Here is a 23,708-nt window from a genome sequence, read left to right on the forward strand (position 1 = left end):
GCTCCGGGCGGGGCGGGGCCGAGCTCCGGGCGGGGCGGGGCCGAGCTCCGGGCGGGGCGGTCCAGGGCCGGGCGGGCGCAGGCAGCCGCGGGCGCTGCGGGACGGTTCGGGGCGGCCCGGGCGGGGGTAGCGCAGCCGAGATGCCGGGCCCGGGCGGGGAGTAAGTGGGGGCGCTCGAGGGGCTCCACCCCCCCGGGGCGGGGGGCAGCCAGGGGGGGTCCTGCAGCTGGGAAGAGGCTCAGCCGGGGGGAGGGGCCGGAAAAGTTTGGATCCGAACTTGCAGGGGGGCCTACCCCCAAGTGGGGGGGCTGGGCGGGGGGCTCTGGCGCGGGGGGATCCCGAGTTTGTTGTTGTGGCGGGGGGGGGGCAACTGGTGTCTATAACGGGCGATGAGCCCACGCCGCGGGGTATTTATAGGGGAGGCTCTTGGCACCGGCTGGGGTGAAACACGATCCCCACACGCGCCCGGGACTGGCACAGAATCAGCGTGGCAGAGGGCAGCCCCGCCCCAGGGGGCCCCGGCGTGGGGGGGACACAAATTCCTAGGCTTGTCCCCCCCCCAGTGGTGCGGGACACAAACAGTGGTTGGGTCTGTTCCGGACCCGGGGCCCGAACCCGAGGCCCGAACCCGGGGCCCGCCTGTGCCGAGAGGCCGGGCCGTAGCTGGCAGTGGTAGCAGGTCTTTTACCCTCTGTGTGTCCAACTCCCCCCCTCCCATCCTCCCCCGCATCGGCTACTGTGACTCCCAAATCCTGGGGGCCTGGCTGAGGGACCCCCCCCCCCTTCCCAAGCCCCAGGGGCCTGGCTCCATGTCCCTCCCCCAGTCCTCCCCCAAGACACCCTGTGGCCTGTCTGTAACCCCCCCCACACTCTCCCCCACGCTTTAGTGCCTATCTCTGATCCCTTCCCCCACCTCAAACCGCAGGCCTAGCAACGATTGCCTCTCTGCTCCCCCTTCAAAATGCAAAGTGCTCTAGTTTTCCTTGCATCCCCTTGGCCCCCCCGTCCCCCAAAGTTGGGCTCCCAGACCCCCCTCAGCTCTGGGATTCCTCAGGCCAGGCATGTTAGGTAGGGTTGGGGTCTGAAGGCCCCTCTAAATTGACATTCTTCCCCCCCACCCCCAAGGAGTCCCGGGACCCAGGCCCTGCATCTCCCGCTCTCCCCTGTCTGAAGGGCCCGTGGGGGGGCTGGCTCTGTTTCCTTTGGGGAGGGAGACCCTCTGACCCCTCTCCCCTCTGCAGCTCCAAAGGGGAGGATTACTCCACGGCCATCCTGCGCCAGAAGCGTCGGCCCAACCGGCTCCTTGTGGATGAGGCGGTGAATGAGGACAACAGCATTGTTAGCCTGTCACAGGTACGGCCCCCGTGCCGCATGGAGACCCCTGCCCCAGCCAGCCGCCTGGCCTGCCAAGAACCGGAGCCCCTTCCCCCCCAGGGAGGCAGGTGGCCTAGTGGGCCGAGACTGTGCAGAGGGGTCAGCTGGGGGGTACTGGGGGGACACAGGCTTTGCTCTGTAGCTGAGCCGAGGCTCCTGGGAGCTCCCTGCTGCATCCCGGGACACTCACTGACCAGCAGAGATTGAACCTGGATTCCCCTGCTCCTAAAGCGCCTGCCCTCTGAGCTCTGTGAGAATCCCCTGTTGCTAGCAATACAGGGGCTAGGACCCATAGCTAGGCAGGCTGGATTCCCGCCAGGAGAGGGTGAAGGTAACACGTGGGTACACACCCCTACGCATGTGTATACATAGCCACATGCCATCTACATACATGCACCCCCATGTGCATCATGTACGCTCCAATGCACACACATACATCATGTGCATACACTCATTATTCAAACACTGCACATGCATAAACCGTGCACGCATACACACCTCCACATACCCCAGGCATATACACACACCCGCATGAGTACTCCCCCATGCACCCATCGTGCACATCCACGCTCCAAGCACACACACACCATGCAATCTCACATAGGCACCCTGCAGACATACACCACACACACACAGCCCCAGCATACCCTATGCATATGCACACACCATGCACACACACTGTGCACACGCCATGCACATACGTGCTCCAAGCACCCCCCCCCCCCCCCATGCAGTCTCACATCTGCGCCATGCACATTGTTACTCCTGGGGGAATGCTGCCTCACTGTGCGTGTGCAGAATTCATGGTCTCCGCAGATTTCTTTGCTTCCCTGCAGAAAAATGACTTCTGATGGGAGAGCAAAGGGAAGCCACAAGAGCGGTCACACGCCCCTCCCCGGCAGCACAGGCAGGTCGGTTCAGGTGCCCGGAGCAGCCAATACAGATGTAAATCACCACTGGGGGTGTGTGAAGGGGTGGGCAGTTGTGTGTGTGTGTGTGAGAGAGAGACGCTCTGTACCTCTCCCTCACTATTGCAGCACACTCAGCATGGGGAGTCAGGGCTTCAGGGAATGTCTGAGGAAGCCGGCGTGGCACAGGCGGTCCCCTCAGGCAGAGCAGAAGTAGCAGCCTGCCTGCTTAGTGAATTGTTCCCATTGTCTTTGTGAATTCCCCTGGGAGTATAAAACAGGTGTTAAGGCTCCTTCACATGGCCAGAGTGGTGTAAAGGACAGTCTGGCCTTATAAATGCTTATGGTGCTTTAGTGATTAGAACTGGTCTACATTTTTGGACTGAAAACATTTCTTATCAAAATGTGCTCCATGAACTGTTTGCTACTGACCTTTCTGGAGATGGTCAGTAGCCAGTATAAATTGTGAGTTTGATTCCCCAGCCCTCACTTGCTCTTCAGTTACCTATGATGTAACACTGAACATATGGCCGCATCTATTTGTTGACTAATAAGTAGAAATAAAGCGTCAAACCTAGCTACGTTACTATTAAGCAAGGGGATTTGGGGATTTCCTCCAATGCTCCCCACTCCCATTCTCCATCCATTGTATTGTAGTTTAAATAAATTACCTACATAATTGAAACCAGCATGCGTTATTTTGACAAATAAAATATGCAGAATTTTGCAGATGTTTTAAAATATCATGCGCAGAATTTTTAATTTTTTGGCGCAGCATTCCCCCAGGAGTAGCACATGTACCATGTACGTACCCCCGACACACCCTTTGCATATGGACACACCATGCACCCCACACATTCTGCAAATGCCCCCCTCCCCCATGCCCCGTGTGCTCCGTCACCGCCCGTCTCCATTGCAGACCAAGATGGAGGAGCTGCACTTGTTTCGGGGTGACACGGTGCTGCTGAAGGGCAAGAAGCGCCGGGAGACGGTGTGCATTGTCCTCACTGACGACTCCTGCCACAGCGAGAAGATCCGCATGAACCGCGTCACCCGCAACAACCTCCGCGTGCGCTTGGGTGACGTGGTGAGGTGAGTGCCGGGTGGGCTCTTTCCCTCCAGCTCTGCAGCTAAGAAGGGGCTGGCCTGCTCAGGGTGCGGATGGGAGACTGAAATTGGGGATCCCTGGGGTGCTGCAGGGAGCGCCCTTCTGTGACACCACTCAGGGTTGGGTGGCACCTCACTACCACCTGCCCTTAGCAGGAGGAAACCAGGGCTGTGCCTGCTGGGGTCAGATCCCCAACTCCCCCAGTCCCGGGCAACACAGTCACTCCTTTCTCTGCCTATGCAGGCCCCGCTGGCCCTCTGCGGTGGAGCGAGAGGCACACGGCAACCTCCGTGCGTCCCCTGGGAGAGCTCTGCCCTGGCTCGCTGAACAATCACGGATCCGCTGCTCTCAAAGAAGCAGCATACCCGGCTTGGCCTCAGGTCACGCCCTGCTTCACGCTGCACTTTGTCTGCAGTGACAACAAACCAAAGTTCATTTAACAAAGGGAAGAGATTCCCAGGGGAGCAACTAGAAATATTTGGGAACAAAAGGTTACATGGCAAATGTAATTGTAACTCACATTCTAGAGCCTAGACTTGTTCGCTCTCTATGACACGAAAGGATTGAGGTGAAGTTCACCCCAGAGTCCTTCTGGCGTTTTTCAGCCAGGCCTAGCTGGGAGCTTGTTTTCGTGAGGCAAACCGTGCTGCCAGCTGGTCCCCTGGTCCAGAATGCTATGTCCCTTTGCGACCCCCAAATATGTATATGAAAACGGTCCTTTGATGGTGGAGAGCCTCCTGCTGTGTGTCCCTGCCTGCAGATTTTGCAGTCTCTTGTTAATTTCGCAGTCCTTTTGATCATTGTTCCCTTTAAGCTGCGTGCGTGTCCACAGATCCGAAACCCCGCGCGCTCGGTGAAACCCATCGCGCACAAACATTTGCACAGCAGAATTTTTTGGTGTACACAGCCTGTCAAAAATTAGAGGGAACATTGGTCTTGATTAGTTGGTGGCCCCTTATTGAAATAGACTTACACTGGGAAACACACAGTAAGTAACCCCAACTGTCCACACAACGTGATGGGATCTAAATGAGCTGTTACCACTCAAGAAAGGGATCTTGGAGTCACCGGGGATAAGTCTCTGAAAACATCCACTCAGCGTGCAGCGTTCATTGTTCAGAACAATGGACGGACTGTTAGGAACCCCTAGGAAAGGGCTAGGTAGTGAGAGAGGAAATATCCCAATGCCACGCCATGGTGCGCCCACACCTTGAATACTGTGTGCAGCTCTGGTCACTCCGTCTCCAACAAGAAAAAGGTACAGATGAGGGTGACAAAAATGAGTAAAGAAGTGGAACAGTTTCCATAAGAAAGGAGATTGAAAAGACTTGGGCTGGTCAGCTTAGACCAGAGACGACGAAGAGGGGACGTGACAAAGGTGTGTAATATCAGGAGCAAAGGGACGAGGGAAGTGTTACTGGTCCCTTCACAGAACACAAGAACCAGGGGCAGCAGGTTTCAACCAGTGGCTCTCAACTTTTCCAGACTACTGTACCTCTTTCAAGGAGTCTGACTTGTCTTGCGTATCCCGAGTTTCCCCTCACTTAACAACGACTTGCTGACAAAATCGGGCATAAAAATACAAAAGGGTCCCAGCACGCTCTTGCTGACAAATGGCTGGCTCTCTCGTTTTTACCAGGTCATTATAAAGTAAATCAATCGGAATATAACTATTGTACTTACATTTCAGTGGATAGTCCACAGAGCAGTATAAACAAGTCGTTGTCTGTCGGACATCTTAGTTTGTCCTGACTTTGCTGGTGCTTTTTATGTAGCCTGAAGTAAAACTAGGCAGGTATCTAGATGAGTTGATGGACCCCCTGGAAGACCGCTGCATACCCCCAGGGGTACGGGTACCCCTGATGGAGAGCCACAGGTTTAAAACGAAGAAAAGGAAGTACTTTTTCACACAACGCACAGCCGACCTGTGCAACTCATTGCCGGGGGCTGTTGTGAGGGCCTCTAGTATAACTCGGTTCAAAAAAAGAACTCGGTAAGTTCCTGGAGGACAGGTCCAGCAATGGCTATTAGCCAAAATGGTCAGGGATGCAGCCCCACGCTCTGGGTGTCCCTAAGCCTCTGACTGAGAAGCTGAGACTGGATGACGGGATGGATCCCTTGGCTATTGCCCTGTTCTGTTCATTCCCTCTGAAGCACCTGACTGGCCACTGTTGGAAGATGAACCATTGGTCTGACCCAGCCTGGCCGTTCTTGTGTTCTTAATACACAGTGACCAGCCCGAGAGAGAAGCGTCCACTTCCCTCTTCCTGAACAGAGCCTGCCCGAGGCATGTTGCCTCCTTAGGCCCTGCCTTTAACGTCAAGGCTTTAAGATTGTAATGTCCGGTGCAGATGCATCAATCTGGGATATTATCCATGCCCAAGTTTTGCAGTGTCTCTGAGGGCCAGTGGGGTATTCGCCCTCAATAGAGACCTGACATGCCCTGCTTGGATGAATCATTGTATGGGGGGCTCAGTTAGGGGTAGTCTCCACAGCAGTCCGCACCGGGGGCACTGTGCTGCGGGGAGCGGGGGGCTCAGCAGGGGATGCTGTGCTGCGGGGAGCGGGGGCTCAGTATGGGGGGGCCGTGCTGCGGGGAGCGGGGGCTCAGCAGGGGGCGCCGTGCGGCCGGGGCCTTGGCGGGGGGCACCGTGCTGCAGGTGCCGGGCTGAGCCAGGGTCTGTCCTGCAGCATCCAGGCCTGCCCGGACGTGAAGTACGGGAAGCGGATCCACGTGCTGCCCATTGACGACACCATCGTCGGCCTGACCGGGAACCTCTTCGAAGTGTACCTGAAGCCCTACTTTCTGGAGGCCTATCGGCCTGTGCACAAAGGTGAGCCGGGGTCGGGGGGAGCCCTGAGACCGACCCCCCCCTTCCTGGGATGACGGTTCGGGGGGCAGCTCCCTGGGGGGGCAGCGCGAGGCTGGCTGTCTTACCTCTGTTAGGGGAGGGTGGGGAGGTGCCCAGCCTGGAGCGCGTTGGGTAGGGCCGTCCCCCAACAGGGGGGCCCCCGCCAGGTGTGGGTTGGACTCCCCCCTACCCCCAGCTGGCTCGGTAACAACGTCCCCTCCCCCACCAGGTGACATCTTCTTGGTGCGTGGCGGGATGCGGGCCGTGGAGTTCAAGGTGGTGGAAGTGGATCCGAGCCCCCACTGCATCGTGGCCCCCGACACCGTCATCCACTGCGAGGGTGAGCCCATCAAGAGAGAGGTGGGTGCAGCCATGGCCCTGCGCCCTTCTGCGGGTGCCCCAGAGACTGCTGGATCCGGGGGGGGCGCGGGAAAGGGCCCGTGGTGCTGGATCTGGGGGGGGGCAGGGAGAGAAGGGCCCATGGTGCTGGATCTATGGGGAGGTGGAGCAGGGCCCATGGTGTTGGATCCGAGCGGGGGGAGGGCCCATGGTGCTGGATCTGGGGGGGGCGGGGGGGAGAAGGGCCCATGGTGCTGGATCTATGGGGAGGTGGAGCAGGGCCCATGGTGCTGGATCCGAGCCTGGGGAGGGCCCATGGTGCTGGGTCTGGGGGGGGCGGGGGGGAGCAGGGCCCATGGTGCTGGATCCGAGCGGGGGAAGGGCCCATGGTGCTGGATCTGGGGTGGGGCAGGGGGGAGAAGGGCCCATGGTGCTGGATCGGGAGGCGGCAGGGAGAAGGGCCCATGGTACTGGATCTGTTGGGAGGTGGAGCAGGGCCCATGGTGCTGGATCTGGGGGGGGGGCGGGGGGGAGAAGGGTCCATGGTGCTGGATCGGGGGGCGGCAGGGAGAAGGGCCCATGGTGCTGGATCTATGGGGAGGTGGAGCAGGGCCCATGGTGATGGATCCTGGGGGAGCAGGTTGGGTCGGGGCTGGGTCCCAACGGGGTGGAGGCAGTGTGGCTGTCTGTGGGGATCAGGGTCTGGTCCCAGAGGGGGAGGGAGTGGGTGCTGGTCCCAGGGTGGCTGCCACGGTTTTGGGAGGCCGGCTTGGTCGCACCGTGACTCTGCCCGTCACCCGTGCAGGACGAGGAGGAGAGCCTGAACGACGTGGGCTACGACGACATCGGGGGCTGCCGGAAGCAGATGGCTCAGATCAAGGAGATGGTGGAGCTGCCCCTGCGCCACCCAGGGCTCTTCAAAGCCATTGGCGTCAAGGTACTGTGAGCCCGGCAGGGCGGGGCCACCTCATCCAATCCCACAGCCAAGCAGATCTCACTGTTAGGACATCCCTGCACGAGCAGCCCTGCGCTCCTCCCCAGAGGCAGCTGCATCTCCGTGCTGGGCAAGGGATCCCTGTGTAATCAGCCCCAGCAGTCTGCCCTTTAAGCTGCTTCCCCCCCATCTCAGAGCAATGGGGTCAGGCTCTCTGCAGACACAGGCAGCAGCACTGTGTCCGTGACACCCTCTGTCATATTTTCTACCTTTTCCTCCCAACCACGAGGGCTGGCAACACGCTTCTTAGCAGAAGCTGCTATCCTGATGTCGTCCAGGACCCCATTTGCTGGGTCCCCAGACATGGGCCTCAGTCCAGCCTGGGGTGCCCCCAGAGCCATCTGGACGGTCCCCCTCCCTCTGCACCCCAGGACAGGACCATCTCAGCCTCGATTAACATCGCAGTCACCTCCCTCCACCACGTCTCCTGATGGGACACTGGGTTTGGGGGCATCCGCCCTGCACGTCGCACACGTGCCCAATGCAGCCTCCTTGGGCAGTTTTCCCATCGGGTGCCTCTTGCCAACTGAGTCTGTTCCCTCCTCAGCCGCCCCGAGGCATCCTGCTGTACGGCCCCCCCGGCACCGGGAAAACGCTGGTGGCCCGAGCTGTGGCCAACGAAACAGGAGCCTTCTTCTTCCTCATCAACGGTGAGAGACGCCAAGCAGGAGGGGGCAAAGGGTGGGGAGCCCGTCCGTCCCCACATGTCTGGCCATCCTTCCACGTGTCCGTCTGTCCGTCCCCACGCATGCCTGTCTAGTCTGTCCCCACGCACCCCCCTCTCTCTCATCTTTGGCATTTCTCATGCATCCCTCGCTGTGGTCTCCGGCTGCCCTCCCTCTGTGCTGCCCGCCCCACAGCACCCACCCTCCCTCCTGGTCCACTCTGCCAGGGGTGGGCTGGGTGCCCTCAGTTTTTCCCTTCATCCTGGCACTCTCCCATGCTGGTATGGTGATGCTGCCCGGTGCAGAGCTGGGCAGCTGGTGTAGAGGCCCCATTGTGCCTTGGGTTTTCATGGCTTCCTGACCCCTTGCTGGGGATTCCCTTCTGCTCTGAAGCATGCGGGTGACTGGCCCCTGCCATGGCCCTGCAGGCCGGCATCACTCCCTGTATGAATAGCCATGCGCCTCACCCCAGCTGATTCTCAGTGCCAGGCAAGGGATCCCTTTATAAAGAGCCCCTGCCCCCGCCCAGGTCCGGAGATCATGAGCAAGCTGGCTGGCGAGTCAGAGAGCAACCTGCGCAAAGCCTTTGAGGAGGCCGAGAAGAATGCGCCGGCCATCATCTTCATCGACGAGCTGGACGCCATTGCCCCCAAGAGGGAGAAGGTGAGATGGGGTAGGGGATCCCAGTATAAACAGCCCCCGCGCCCCACCCCAGTGGCAGCTGCATCTCAGCATCAGGGAGGGATCATATGTGAACAATCTAACCGGTCAGGGTTAAAGTTGCGGGAGAAATAGTCGATGTTATTGTCACGGATCCACAGGCCCAGTGCTCTCGCACAGCCCTGGGAGGACTCCTTTAGTGCATCAGCCCCCTTAGGGGCACACTGTCACTGGGGTCAGCCCCTTGGCTTCCCTACCTCGTGGGACCGAACCTCTGAGCCGTCAGCACCCCTGTGTCACGCCACGAGCTCCCTGCAATGAGTCCACCTGGATTGGACCCCTGGGGGAGACTTGCACCCCCAAAGGGAGCGGTGCAACCCCAGTTTCCTAATTCTGGAGTAAAAAGAAAAGGAGGACTTGTGGCACCTTAGAGACTAACCAATTTATTAGAGCATAAGCTTTCGTGAGCTACAGCTCACTTCATCGGATGCATATAGTGGAAACTGCAGCAGGCTTTATATATACACAGAGAATATGAAACAATACCTATTCCCACCCCACTGTCCTGCTGGTAATAGCTTATCTAAAGTGATTTCCAGCACAAATCCAGGTTTTCTCACCCTCCACCCCCCCACACAAATTCACTCTCCTGCTGGTGATAGCCCATCCAAAGTGACAACTCTTTACACAATGTGCATGACAATCAAGCTGGGCTATTTCCTGCATAAATCCAGGTTCTCACATCCCCCCCACCCCCATACACACACAAACTCACTCTCCTGCTGGTAAAAGCTCATCCAAACTGACCACTCTTCAAGTTAAAATCCAAGTTAAACCAGAACATCTGGGGGGCGGGGGTAGGAAAAAACAAGAGGAAACAGGCTACCTTGCATAATGACTTAGCCACTCCAAGTCTCTATTTAAGCCTAAATTAATAGTATCCAATTTGCAAATGAATTCCAATTCAGCAGTTTCTCGCTGGAGTCTGGATTTGAAGTTTTTTTGTTTTAAGATAGCGACCTTCATGTCTGTGATCGCGTGACCAGAGAGATTGAAGTGTTCTCCGACTGGTTTATGAATGTTATAATTCTTGACATCTGATTTGTGTCCATTTATTCTTTTACGTAGAGACTGTCCAGTTTGACCAATGTACATGGCAGAGGGGCATTGCTGGCACATGATGGCATATATCACATTGGTGGATGTGCAGGTGAACGAGCCTCTGATAGTGTGGCTGATGTTATTAGGCCCTATGATGGTGTCCCCTGAATAGATATGTGGGCACAGTTGGCAACGGGCTTTGTTGCAAGGATAAGTTCCTGGGTTAGTGGTTCTGTTGTGTGGTATGTGGTTGTTGGTGAGTATTTGCTTCAGGTTGCCTACAGACAGCCCCGCAACCTGAAGCAAATACTCACCAACAACCACATACCACACAACAGAACCACTAACCCAGGAACTTATCCTTGCAACAAAGCCCGTTGCCAACTGTGCCCACATATCTATTCAGGGGACACCATCATAGGGCCTAATAACATCAGCCACACTATCAGAGGCTCGTTCACCTGCACATCCACCAATGTGATATATGCCATCATGTGCCAGCAATGCCCCTCTGCCATGTACATTGGTCAAACTGGACAGTCTCTACGTAAAAGAATAAATGGACACAAATCAGATGTCAAGAATTATAACATTCATAAACCAGTCGGAGAACACTTCAATCTCTCTGGTCACGCGATCACAGACATGAAGGTCGCTATCTTAAAACAAAAAAACTTCAAATCCAGACTCCAGCGAGAAACTGCTGAATTGGAATTCATTTGCAAATTGGATACTATTAATTTAGGCTTAAATAGAGACTTGGAGTGGCTAAGTCATTATGCAAGGTAGCCTGTTTCCTCTTGTTTTTTCCTACCCCCCCCCCCCCCAGATGTTCTGGTTTAACTTGGATTTTAACTTGAAGAGTGGTCAGTTTGGATGAGCTTTTACCAGCAGGAGAGTGAGTTTGTGTGTGTATGGGGGTGGGGGGGATGTGAGAACCTGGATTTATGCAGGAAATAGCCCAGCTTGATTGTCATGCACATTGTGTAAAGAGTTGTCACTTTGGATGGGCTATCACCAGCAGGAGAGTGAATTTGTGTGGGGGGGTGGAGGGTGAGAAAACCTGGATTTGTGCTGGAAATCACTTTAGATAAGCTATTACCAGCAGGACAGTGGGGTGGGAATAGGTATTGTTTCATATTCTCTGTGTATATATAAAGCCTGCTGCAGTTTCCACTATATGCATCCGATGAAGTGAGCTGTAGCTCACGAAAGCTTATGCTCTAATAAATTGGTTAGTCTCTAAGGTGCCACAAGTCCTCCTTTTCTTTTTGCGAATACAGACTAACACGGCTGTTACTCTGAAACCTAATTCTGGAGTGACTCTCAGCCAGCGGTGTATAACAGCAGGATTTATTAAGGAACACAGCTTAGAAAGTCTTTAGTTAATATGAGAATGGAAAGTTACAGCAAAGTTGCGTCAGGCCCCAGCCCAGAGCCCTCTTGACTCCTCTGTAGTCCACATCCAGAAACTTCTGCTTCCAGCAGCCCCCACTTAACCACCTCACCTGGCCCCTCCTCCATCCTTTGTCCTTGTTCCCCGGGCATCATGGTTATTAGTCGCTAGGTAACAAATGTCTGGGCAATTGGAGGGACCATTGTTTTCTGGGACCATCCCTGGGCCTGGGGCCGTCGACAGACAGCCAGGCATCAGTCACACCTGGGTCTCTGCAAACTTTTTCCCTGACCTATTTCAGAGTAGCAGGCCTGTTAGTCTGTATCTGCAAAGAGAAAAGGAGGACTTGTGGCACCTTAGAGACAAACAAATTTATTTGAGCATCAGCTTTCATGAGCTACAGCTCACTTCATCGGATGCATTCAGTGGAAATTCACTGAATGCATCCAATGAAGTGAGCTGTAGCTCATGAAAGCTGATGCTCAGATAAATTTGTTAGTCTCTAAGGTGCCACAAGTCCTCCTTTTCTTTTTCCCTGACCTAGTTATCCACAGAGCTCATGGGGGAAACTGAGGCACACACAAGACTCATCCAAAATATTGTGAAAAATTCTCATTCTGTCACAGTAATATTTCAGTCGGGCTTTTGACACAGTCCCGGATGAGATTCTCATACGCAAACTAGGGAAATGTGGTCTAGAAAAAAATACAATAAGGTGGGTGCACAACTGGTTCAAAGATACTCAAAGAGTACCTATCGATGGTTCGCTGTCAAACTGGGAGGGTGTGTTGAGTGGGTCCCGCAGGGGTCAGTCCTGGGTCTGGTTCTAGTCGATATTTTCATTAAATATTTGGATAACGGAGTGCAGAGTGTGCTGATAAAATCAGCGTCTGACACCAGGCTGGGAGGGCTGCTAGCTCTTTGGAGGCCAGGTTTGGAATTCAGAACGACCTTGACACACTGGAGAACTGGCGGGAAATCAGCGAGATGAAATTCAGTAAAGACAAGTGCAAAGTACTTCACTCAGGAAGGAAAAATCAACTGCACAACCAGAATACGGGGAATACCTGGCGAGGCAGTCGTAGTGCTGGAAAGGAGCTGGGGTTCTAGCGGAGCACAGATCGAATATGAGTCAACAGTGCGAGACAGCTGTGAAAACGGCTGATCTTGTTCTGGGGTGTAGGATTAACAGGAGTGTCGTACGTAAGACACAGGAGGTGACTGCCCCACTCTGCTCGGCACTGGGGAGGCCTCAGCTGGAGTCCCGTGTCCAGTTCTGGGCGCCGAGCTTTAGGGAAGATGTGGACAGGTTGGAGAGAGGCCAGAGGAGAGCCACAAACATGATCAGAGGTTTAGCAAACCGGATCTCTGAGGAAAGGTTCAAACCTGGACATGTTTAGCCTGAGAAAAGACGTCTGAGGGGGACCTGAGAACATGCTAAGGGCTGTTACGAAGAGGACAGAGATCAGTGGTTCTCCGTGTCCCCGGGGGGTAGGACAAGAGACAATGGGCTTAATCTGCAGCAAGGGAGATTTCGGTTGGATATTAAGCGAAACTTTCTAACTCCAAGGGGAGTTTGGCTCTGGAACAGGCGACCAAGGGTGGTTGTGGAGTCCGCATTATTGGCGGTTTGTAAGAACAGGTTGCACCAACCCAGGGACGGGCTGGGGTTACTTGGCCCTGCCTCAGGGCAGGGGGCTGGACTTGGTGACCTCTGGAGGCCCCTTCCTGCCCCCATCCCTAGGATTCTGTGATCATTGATCATAAAGAGGGGCCGTGTCGTGTCTGCTGGAGGCCCCAGGGCACATGCACATGCATGTGTGCAGCCGCCTGACCCTGGCTGGCTGGTGTTTCTCGCTGTCTTGCTCTGATGCCAGCTGCCCTGATTTCCTGCTTTGGCCGGGCAACAGGGGTTGGTATGGGGTGGAGCGAGCCCGCTGCTGGCAGGGGTTAGGGTTTATGGGATTTTACAGCGCCAGATCCTCCTGCTTCATCTCGGATGTGAGGCCAACGGTTCCCAATCAGAGAGGGAAGAGCAGGGAGTCCTCAGGGGCATCCTCAGTCTGGCACCAGGGGGCGCTGTGCTGCTGGGGAGTGCCCTGTCATTAGACGGTGCTGTGTCCATGGCTCAGCCTGGCCCAGAGCTGTCTGAGCAGCAGGGAGGTCCCGGGGGCCCTGGTCACTGGTGCTTGGTCTCCCCCGTTCTCAGCCCAACCCCCTCCCCTGTTGCAGACACATGGCGAGGTAGAGCGCAGGATCGTGTCCCAGCTGCTGACGCTCATGGATGGCCTCAAGCAGCGGTCCCATGTCATCGTCATGGCCGCCACCAACCGGCCCAACAGCGTGGACCCCGCCCTGCGCAGGTTTGGTAGGTGCCCGGGTGTGGGGCTGCAGGGACATGGGGACCCCACCCAGGGCCCTCACTGTGGGAGGCAAGTAAATCCTGGACTGAAAGTCCTGGCTTCCTATCTTCCCCCTGCTGCTGCACTAACTGGGGATAGAACCCAGGAGTCCTGGCTCTCAGCCCCTGCTCTAACCACTAGACCCCATTCTCCTCCCAGCACTGGGGATGGAACCCAGGAGTCCTGGCTCCCAGCCCCTCCTGCTCTGCTTGCTAGCCCCCAGCCCCCGCTCCTGGGGCATGATGGTTCCACACTCTGTGTATGTTTGCGAGGGGCTGGGCTGAGACCCCAACCCCTCTCCTTCCCCAGGGCGCTTTGACCGCGAGATCGACATCGGGATCCCAGACTCGGTCGGGCGGCTGGAGATCCTGCAGATCCACACCAAGAACATGAAGCTGGCTGAGGACGTGGATCTGGAGCGGGTGAGAGGGTGGGGTTGGACGGGGCCGGGAGAGGGAGAGCTGGGGGGTCGTGTACATGGATGTGGGGGTGGGGGCAGGTGTGTGGGGACTGGAGTCTGTATAGATGAGGGGAGGGTCATGTGTGCTTGGGGGGAGGGTGGGGCAGGGGACCTGTGATCCCTCCCCTGTGGCTGGCTGGTCCCTCCCCATAGCTCCATCCCCAGCTAGTGCCTCCACCCCCAAGGTCCCCTGGCTGGCCCCTCCCCACAGCCCACTGCTCTGTGGCCCTGTTGGCTGGCCCCCATGGCCCTGTTCCCTGACTGGCCCCGTTCTCTGGCCGCCCTCTCCCCGTGGCCCCGTTCTCTGGCCGCCCTCTCCCCGTGGCCCCGTTCTCTGGCCGCCCTCTCCCCGTGGCCCCGTTCTCTGGCCGCCCTCTCCCCGTGGCCCCGTTCTCTGGCCGCCCTCTCCCCGTGGCCCCGTTCCCTGGCTGGCCCCCGTGGCCCTGTTCCCTGACTGGCCCCGTTCCCTGGCCCCCCGCCTCCCGTGGCCCCGTTCCCTGGCCACCCTCTCCCCGTGGCCCCGTTCCCTGACTGGCCCCGTTCCCTGGCCCCCCGCCTCCTGTGGCCCCGTTCCCTGGCCACCCTCTCCCCGTGGCCCCGTTCCCTGGCTGGCCCCTGTGGCCCTGTTCCCTGACTGGCCCCATTCCCTGGCTGCCCCCCCCGCCTCCCGTGGCCCCGTTCCCTGGCTGCCCTCTCCCCGTGGCCCCGTTCCCTGGCTGGCCCCGTTCCCTGGCTGCCCCCCCATCCCTTCCCATGGCCCCGTTCCCTGGCTGGCCCCCGTGGCCCTGTTCCCTGACTGGCCCCATTCCCTGGCTGCCTGTGGCCCCGTTCCCTGGCTCCTCTCCCCCCTCCCCTCCCGTGGCCCCGTTCCCTGACTGGTCCCCGTGGCCCTGTTCCCTGACTGGCCCCGTTTCCTGGCTGCCTGTGGCCCCGTTCCCTGGCGCCTCTCCCCCCTCCCCTCCCGTGGCCCCGTTTCCTGACTGGCCCCGTTTCCTGGCTGCCCGTGGCCCCGTTCCCTGGCGCCTCTCCCCCCTCCCCTCCCGTGGCCCCGTTCCCTGACTGGCCCCGTTTCCTGGCTGCCCGTGGCCCCGTTCCCTGGCTCCTCTCCCCCCTCCCCTGCCGTGGCCCCGTTCCCTGACTGGCCCCGTTTCCTGGCTGCCCGTGGCCCCGTTCCCTGGCTCCTCTCCCCCCTCCCCTGCCGTGGCCCCGTTCCCTGGCTGCCTGTGGCCCCGCCCCCCGTGGCCCCGTGTCAGGCGCCCTGTGGCTGCAGGTGGCCAGAGACACGCACGGGCACGTGGGCGCGGACCTGGCGGCCCTGTGCTCCGAGGCGGCGCTCCAGGCCATCCGCAAGAAGATGAACATCATCGACCTGGAGGACGACACCATCGACGCCGACATCCTCGACGCCATGGCCGTCACCATGGACGACTTCCAGGTAACCTGGCGACCCCGCCCCTGGGCCCCGCCCCTCCTCCCCAGCCCGAGGCCACGCCCCTCATGCTCTTCCCCCCCCACAGTGGGCGCTCAGCCAGAGCAACCCGTCGGCGCTGCGGGAGACGGTGGTGGAGGTGCCCCAGGTCTGCTGGGAGGACATTGGGGGGCTGCAGGAGGTGAAGCGAGAGCTGCAGGAGCTGGTGCAGGTGAGTGGGGGGCTGCACCCGCCTTGCCCAGGCTAAGCAAGGATCCGCCCGTTTGGGGCTTGGATGGGACTCTCCCTCCTCCACGCCAGCCCCAGTGCCCCAGTGCAGTGCTAGGGGGCGCTGTGCTGCAGCGGGCGGGGTCGGGGCTGTGGCAGGTTGGGTCACAGAAACCCCCTTGGGAGCTGCCACCGGGTGTGTTGAGATGACCGCTGAGCCCATTTTCCCTGGCAGCCTGGGACTTCAGTACCCTGCCTTGTTTGAGCCAGACACGCCAGCCTGCTGCAAACACAGACCCGGGTCTGAGCCACGTCCCCCACAAGCTGCCGGCTTAATTGAAAACAGCTTAAGAAGTGCTCCTGTCTCCAACACCCAGATGCCCAGTTCCCAGTGGGGTCCAAACCCCAAATAAATCTGTTTTACCCTGTATAACGCTTATACAGGATAAACTCACAAATTGTTCACACTCTATAATACTGATAGAGAGATGCACAGCTGTTTCCCCCCCCCCCCCCCCAGGTATTAATACATACTCTGGGTTAATTAATAAGTAAAAAGTGATTTTTATTAAATATAAAAATTAGGATTGAAGTGGTTCCAAGTAGTAGCAGACAGAACAAAGTGAGTTACCAAGCAAAATAAAATAAAACGTGCAAATCTAAACCTAATACAGTAAGAAAGTGAATACAGATGAAATCTCACCCTCGGATGTTTCAATAAGCTTCTGTCACAGACTGGATGCCTGCCAAGTCTGGGCACAATCCTTTCCCCTGGTACAGCCCTTGTTCCAGCTCAGGTGGTAGCTAGGGAATTCCTCATGATGGCCACCCCCTTTTTTTCTGTTCCACCCACTTATATATCTTTTGCACAAGGTGGGAATCCTCTGTCCCTCTCTGGGTTCCCACCCCTCCTTCTTACATGTCACTGTAAGACTTCCTTACCCATTTGCCGGTAAACAGAGCCATTTACAACCAATTGTCCTGGCTGATGGGAGCCATCAAGATTCCCAGCCACCGTTAATGGCCCACAGTTTGCATAATTACAATAGAACCTCAGAGTTATAGTTCATATTTCTAGTTTCAGATACAAGAGTGATACATACCTACAAATAGGATGACCATGCTCAGTAGATTGTAAGCTTTGTAATGATACCTTACAAGAGACCTTTTGCATGAAGCATATTTCAGTTACGTTATATTCACACTCATTAGCATATTTTCATAAAACCATATAGAGTGCAACATCACAGGGGCTCAGGAGGGGGCACTGTGCTCCAGGCAGTGGGGTGGGGGCTCATCAGGAGCCTCTGCTGCAGGGAGCGGGATGGGGGGCTTAGGAAGAGGTGCCGTGCTGCAGGGGGCAGGGTAGGGATTCAGCAGGGGGCGCCGTGCTGCAGGGGGCGGGTTCACCAGGACGCGCTGGGCGACAGGGGGCAGGGTGGGGACTCAGTAAGGGGTGCTGTGCTGCAAGGAGCAGGATGGGGGGCTCAGCAGGGGGTGCCGTGCTGCAGAGGGTGGGGTGGGGGCTCAGTAGGGGGCGCCGTGCTGCAGGGGGCGGGGTGGGGGCTCAGTAAGGGGTGCTGTGCTGCAAGGAGCAGGATGGGGGGCTCAGCAGGGGGTGCCGTGCTGCAGAGGGTGGGGTGGGGGCTCAGTAGGGGGCGCCGTGCTGCAGGGGGCGGGGTGGGGGCTCAGTAGGGGGCGCCGTGCTGCAGGGGCGGGGTGGGGGCTCAGTAGGGAGCGCCGTGCTGCAGGGGGCGGGGGGCGGACTCAGTAGGGGGAGCTGTGCTGCAGGGGGCGGGGTGGGGGCTCAACTGGGGTGCCGTGCTGCAGGGGGCAGGGTGGGGGCTCAGTAGGGGGCATCTCCATGGTGCAGTGAAGGGAGGGGGCGATGCTGGCTTTCTGGGCCCCCCTATCCCTGATCCCTGACCCCTCCCCTGCAGTTCCCGGTGGAGTACCCGGACAAGTTCCTGAAGTTCGGCATGACGCCATCACGGGGTGTGCTGTTCTACGGGCCGCCCGGCTGCGGCAAGACCCTGCTGGCCAAGGCCATCGCCAACGAGTGCCAGGCCAACTTCGTCTCCATCAAGGGTCCCGAGCTGCTCACCATGTGGTTCGGGGAGTCCGAGGCCAACGTGCGCGACGTCTTCGACAAGGTGCGTGGGGCATGGAGCGCTGGCCCGGCTGGGCCTTGGGGGCTCCCCCTCGCACTCAGCCGGGCCTTGGGGGCTCCCCCTCGCACTCAGCCGGGCCTTGGGGCTCCCCCCCACCTGCCTGGCTGGGCCTCAGGGTGCTGGGGCATGGGGGGGCCTCTCTACTGCTCCTACCCATGAGCCCTGGCTGCAGGGTCTGTGTTGCCCCCTCAACCTGCTGTGCTCACCAGTTGTGGGGGTGATGCCTGCACAGCCAAAGGGGCGCAGGTTTGGGGGGATTCCTGCTAATCGGGGGAGGGGAGCTGCATGGTGCCCCAGCCTGACCCAGCAGCAGGGGAGCCCCTGTCCCAGCACTGCTGTTGCAGTGAGTACCCCCCACCCCCGCCCTGGGGCTTCCCGCTGCCCAGTGCATTCTGTCCCTCTCCAGGTGTCCCCCCCCCAGGCCCGCCCCTCACTCTCTTCCCTGCTCAGGGGCTCCCTGCACACCCTGTTCTCTTCCCCCTCGGGAGCTCCCCCCCACGCCCCACTCTCTCCCCCTGCGCCCCAGGCTCGCCAGGCCGCCCCCTGCATCCTGTTCTTCGACGAGCTGGACTCCATCGCCAAGGCACGGGGGGGTGGCGCGGGGGACGGCGGGGGGGCGGCCGACCGTGTCATCAACCAGATCCTCACCGAGATGGATGGCATGACCAACAAGAAGACCGTCTTCATCATCGGGGCCACAAACAGGTGAGACTCCCCCAGGCACCCTGCCCTCCAGGCCCAGGCTGCTGGGACCAGGACAAGCCCCTCTGTGCCGCCCTGCTGCGTGCTCCTGCGCCGTGGGAGACCTGGCCATGGGGAGGGGCATGAGGACCGCGCCCCCCATCTATATGAGCTTGGGAGAGGCACCCTGGGAGCAGGGGTGGGGGCAAGGTCCCTGAGAGCAAGGGGGCACGGTCCGTGGGGTTGGGGAGGTTTCCTTGGGTGGACAAGATCCCTGGGGGCAGGAGACGGGCAAGAGGGTGAGCAGGTTCTGTGGGGGTGGGAGAGGTTCCTGGGGGCAGGGGGGGCGGGGGAGGCTCCTTGGGGACAGGGGAGGGTCCCTTGCAGGGGACAGGGTCCCTGGGGACAGAGGGTGAGCAGGCTCTGTGGAGGCGGGGGAGGTTCCTTGGGGACGGGGGGGTAGGGCAAGCTGCATGGGGGTAGGGGAGGGTCTCTCATGGGGGACGGGCTTCCTGGGGTTTGTCTCCTTTTCTTCGCAGTCCAGTTTCCCTGGAGAAGCTTTGCGCGGCCGTAGTACCCATGCTCCCCAGGGCTGCTCCGGGGCCGAGGGACGCCAGGGTGGGGGTGGGTGTATGTGGGAGCTGCCCCCTCTCTGGAGGTGCCCCAGGACGCCCCCTGGGGTGGGTGCCGGGCAGGGGCTGAGGCTGTCTCTCCTTGTCGCCTCCCCCCCATCCCCAGGCCAGACATCATCGACCCAGCCATCCTGCGCCCGGGGCGGCTGGACCAGCTCATCTACATCCCGCTGCCTGACGACACCTCCCGGGCGGCCATCCTGAGTGCCAACCTGCGCAAGTCGCCTGTGGCCGGGGTGAGTGAGCACGCCAGGCCTCGCAGCACCTCCTCCCCCAGCCGCACGGCGCTCTGGTCTCGTAGAGCCGCAGCTTTGCCAACTCTCAGCACTGGAGCCTGAGACTTGCGCTCGTTTCTTCCCTAAATCCCCAGCTCACGGGAGTACAGGGGAGCCCCTCGGCTTTCACGCCCGCAAAGAAATTGTTTTCTAGCTCTTGTGGCTGCAGAGCGGAGCTGGAAAGCGTGAGCCCAGGAGGCAAAGGAAGAGAACCCAGCTTGCATTGTTCAGTATTTAAATCTCGGGATTTTTAGGTTGGTCTCATGATATTTCCACCAGGCCTGACGCGTGAGGTTTCCACGCTTGGGGTCAGCAACACTGGGGCGGCTTCCTAAACCCACCCTGTGGGGAAGTTGGCGCACTCTGTGTGTACCCATGGGAAGAATGTGTATGTGGGGGGTGTATGTATGTATCCACCCCAAGGCAGATCCTATCTGTCTGTCCCCCCGCCTGACCCCCAGATAGATTGTGTGTGTGCCTATCCCCACCCCAAAGCAGCTCCCTTGTGTGTGTGTCTCTGGCCTAAGGCAGCTCCCATGTGTGTCCATGGGCACACAAAAGTGGAGCTGCTCACCCACAAATACATCCCCCAGAGGCTACAGGAGAAATCCTTCTCAGAGTTAGGCTGGTGTCAGTCTGGTTTAAACATGTGAGGGCCAGTGAGGCAGCTCCAGATTGCTGTGTTACTGGGAGCAGAGTCTGGCTTTTCCAGTCCTCGCCAGGGGTGGCATTTGCTGGGGGGCAAGGCTCCCCCCCATGGACAATTTCTAAGAACATGAAAAAAACTTTAATTTGCATCTAAATGGTTCCATGGGACTTTTTTTCCAGCAGAAATGTGAAAACTGAAGAATTGCAGTCAAAAACCAAAATATTTGCATTCTGAAGGCTGTGGTGGTGCCTCATGAATCCTTTCGCCTCTCTAGGCTGGGCTCCCTGGTCAGACTACATGTCCCATGATGCACCATGGACTCCCTTCTTGGCAAGAGGAAGTGGTGCCTCATAGGAGATGTCATCTGGCCAGGAAGTCTGGTCTAGAGAATGGGGACGTGAGACTACTGAACTACGTTCCCCATGATGCACCATGGTATCCACCCTTGGTGAGAGGTGGGGGTGCATCATAGGAGGCTGTGTCCTTGGTGCATCATGGGAGATGTAGTCTGCCCAGGAAGCCTGGTCCATAGAGGAGAATGGGGATGTGATGCAACCCAACTACAACTCTCATGAAACAAGGGGGTGACATTTCAGAATCAAAATATTTGGGTTTTTTTTATGAGGAACCCAACTTTTCTGCGGGAAATGGACGCTCTAGATGTGGAAAAATGGCTTTGTCCAAAACCTGATTGTCTGAAAAGGGTTTAGATGGAAGGTTTTGATCAGCCTCATGCTCATCCCAGGAATGACTGCCTTTGCCCCCCTCCAGCCCCTGACTGGCTGTCTCTCTCCCACCCCCCTGGAATGTGACCCCCCCAATGCGCTCTTTGTTTCCCTCCCATCCCCTGACTATCTCTCTCTTCCCTCCCCCCGCAGGATGTGGACCTGAACTACCTGGCCAAGATCACCCACGGGTTTTCGGGTGCTGACCTCACTGAGATCTGCCAGCGCGCCTGCAAGCTCGCCATCCGCGAGGCCATCGAGATGGAGATCAAGATGGAGCGGGAACGCCAGAGCCACCCGGATGCCGTCATGGTATGGGGGGGACCTCACAGGGCAAGGGGGCAAACCCCTCCCTGCTGCAAGGCACTGGGGGGCTTGAACCCCCAGCTCCCTGACAGTGGGGTAGCTGCACAGCCTGAGCTACCCCCTCACTGGGGGGGGGGTCCCCTGAGCCTTGGCTTCTGCCCCCTGGGGCGCCCCCACCAGGCCGGTGAGAGTGGAGCAGGCCAATCACATGGCCCTTGTTTGCCGATGGAGCAGCCCTGGGTTGGCTGATCAGGGCCAGACCGGGCGTGACCATGTCATCCGTCCCCCTCCCCCCCCCCGGCCCCCCTTCCCCTGGGCAGGAGGACGACTACGACCCGGTGCCCGAGATCCGTCGGGATCATTTTGAGGAGGCCATGCGCTTCGCCCGCCGCTCCGTCAGCGACAACGACATCCGCAAGTACGAGATGTTCGCCCAGACACTGCAGCAGAGCCGTGGCTTCGGCAACTTCAGGTAGGGAGCAGATCCCCCGACGTCGTTCTCGGCCCCAGGACCCTGCCAGCCCTGCCCTCAGCCCCCTGGGATCCCTTCAGGTCTCTGGGATTTCCCCCCAGCCCTGCCCTCAGCTCCCTGGGATTTCCCCCCAGCCCTGCTTTCAGCCCCCTGGGATCCCCAGCCATCCCCCCAGCCCTGCCCTCGGCCCCCTAGGATTTTCCCCCTTGTCTGTCCTCAGCTCTTACAATCCACCTACCTGCCCTCACCCCCCTGGGATCCCTCCAGCCCTGCCCTCATCTCTGGGATCTGCGCCCTCCCCAGGACTGCCCCAGCCTTAGTCTCAGCCCATTGGCCTTGCTGTCACCCTCAGCCCCTGGATCCTCTGCCCGCTCTCCCCCTGCCCCACTAGCCCCCCCCCCCCCCCCCCCCCGTGTCGTGCTCAACCCCGGGAAGAATGGCCTGCCCGTGGCCAGCACAAGGGGACCCGAGGGCTGATGGTTGTGCCAGACGATGCCTCTGCCAAGGGCAGGGCTCCCTTCCCCCATCCCACTGAGCCAGCCCCACTCTCTCCCCACAGGTTCCCAGCTGGGAAGCAGAGCAGGGACGGGGGCGCCGACGGCGCAGGTGGCTCCCGGGAGGGCGACAACAGCCGGGGCAGCCTCTTCCAGGAGGAGGGGGACGACGACCTCTACAACTGATGGGCGGGATCACTGGCCCCGCCCCCTGCACCAAAGCATCAGCTCCGCCCCTTGCGCCAGACAGCCCCGCCCCTTGCACCAGGGCATCTTATACCAAAGCCTCGGCTTTGCCCCTTGCACCAGAAAGCTCCGCCTTCCCAACCAGACAGGCCCGCCCCCTGTGTCAAAGAGCCCCGCCCCTCGCTCCAGAGAGCTCCGCCTTTCCAACTGGAAAGCCCCACCCCCCCCTTTGCACCAGGCAGACCCGCTCCCCTGCCAGCTGCGATTCCCCGCATGCCCCCGTTGCTCTTGGTTGTGTTCTTTTGTGTGGTAACAAACCCAGGTGTCCCAGCCTGCCCTCAGATCACGGGACCCCAGCGTCCTGCGGACTCCCGTGCCTTTGGAGAAAGACCCCCCCCCCCACCTCTGTGTCCCTCACTGCAGCCTCCCGCTCAGGATTACAGCTCTGGCCAGCCATGGGGCTCCTCCTGCCAGCAGCTGCCCCCAGGCCTGGACGTATCCTGCGGGCTGTGACACTGAGTGCGCCCGCCCTGCCCCGCCCCCAGCCAGGTTGGTGCCTTCTTAGCGCCAGCTTTGTCGTTTTGCCTTTCGGATCAGTGGCCCGGGAGTGCGGGGAGGGAAGAGCGTGACTCCCCCTGGGCCCCACCCCTGGCCGACGGCTCTGACACCGGCAGGAAGCAAGAGGATCTGGACCCTGGATCGCTCTGGCACCTGGGCACCATCCTCCCGCTGATGGCACCCAGACCCCCACCCAGCGCCTCCGCCCCCTCCCCCAGCCGCCCCAGGGCTGGCACCAATCACAAGGCCCGCAGGGCCCTGGGTTGGGGCAAGAGGATGTGGGACGTCCCAGATCCCCCCCCTGCCGGAGCTAGCCGCATGCGTGTGCCCAGCGGGGTCTGTAAAGGCTGGACACTAGTAAAGATCTGGATTGTGGGGGCTGTGTCAGCTGGGGGCTCTGCCTGAGTCAGGCGCCGTGACGGCGGGGGGAGTGTGACTGTCACGGGAAAGGGCCGGGCAGGGAAGGGGACACGGGGCCTTTCCCCTCTAGGGGGCGCCGGCTCTGATCCAGCCCCCGGGGCAGGGGACTGGCCGGCTGGGAGGGGCAGCTGGGATGCCATCGACTGAGCTGGTTGGAGGCTGCAGCATGGGCTGAGTTTGCTGGGCCTCTAGCTCTGCGGGGGGGCGGTGGCGGAGGTGGGGCTCCCCTCTCCCCTCGGGTGGG

General features: G+C 59.3%; 1 protein-coding gene across 1 annotated transcript; it reads left to right on the top strand.

Moving 5' to 3' along the window:
• The first annotated feature begins 32 nt into the window (after nt 1-32).
• Nucleotides 33-23,419, top strand: LOC140900685 (transitional endoplasmic reticulum ATPase-like). The gene is made up of 18 exons (XM_073318327.1): nt 33-160; nt 1,242-1,353; nt 3,202-3,374; nt 6,082-6,224; nt 6,472-6,602; nt 7,387-7,518; nt 8,123-8,225; nt 8,770-8,903; nt 13,630-13,765; nt 14,109-14,221; nt 15,530-15,694; nt 15,777-15,899; nt 17,836-18,048; nt 18,593-18,771; nt 19,486-19,615; nt 21,182-21,340; nt 21,655-21,806; nt 22,366-23,419. Exons 1-18 carry the CDS (start codon nt 141-143, stop codon nt 22,484-22,486), a joined length of 2,439 nt encoding a protein of 812 aa, XP_073174428.1. The 5' UTR covers nt 33-140; the 3' UTR covers nt 22,487-23,419.
• Nucleotides 23,420-23,708: the final 289 nt, after the last annotated feature.

This window comes from Lepidochelys kempii, chromosome 20 (genome assembly GCF_965140265.1).
Source record: "Lepidochelys kempii isolate rLepKem1 chromosome 20, rLepKem1.hap2, whole genome shotgun sequence".
NCBI classification, from domain to species: Eukaryota; Metazoa; Chordata; order Testudines; family Cheloniidae; genus Lepidochelys; species Lepidochelys kempii.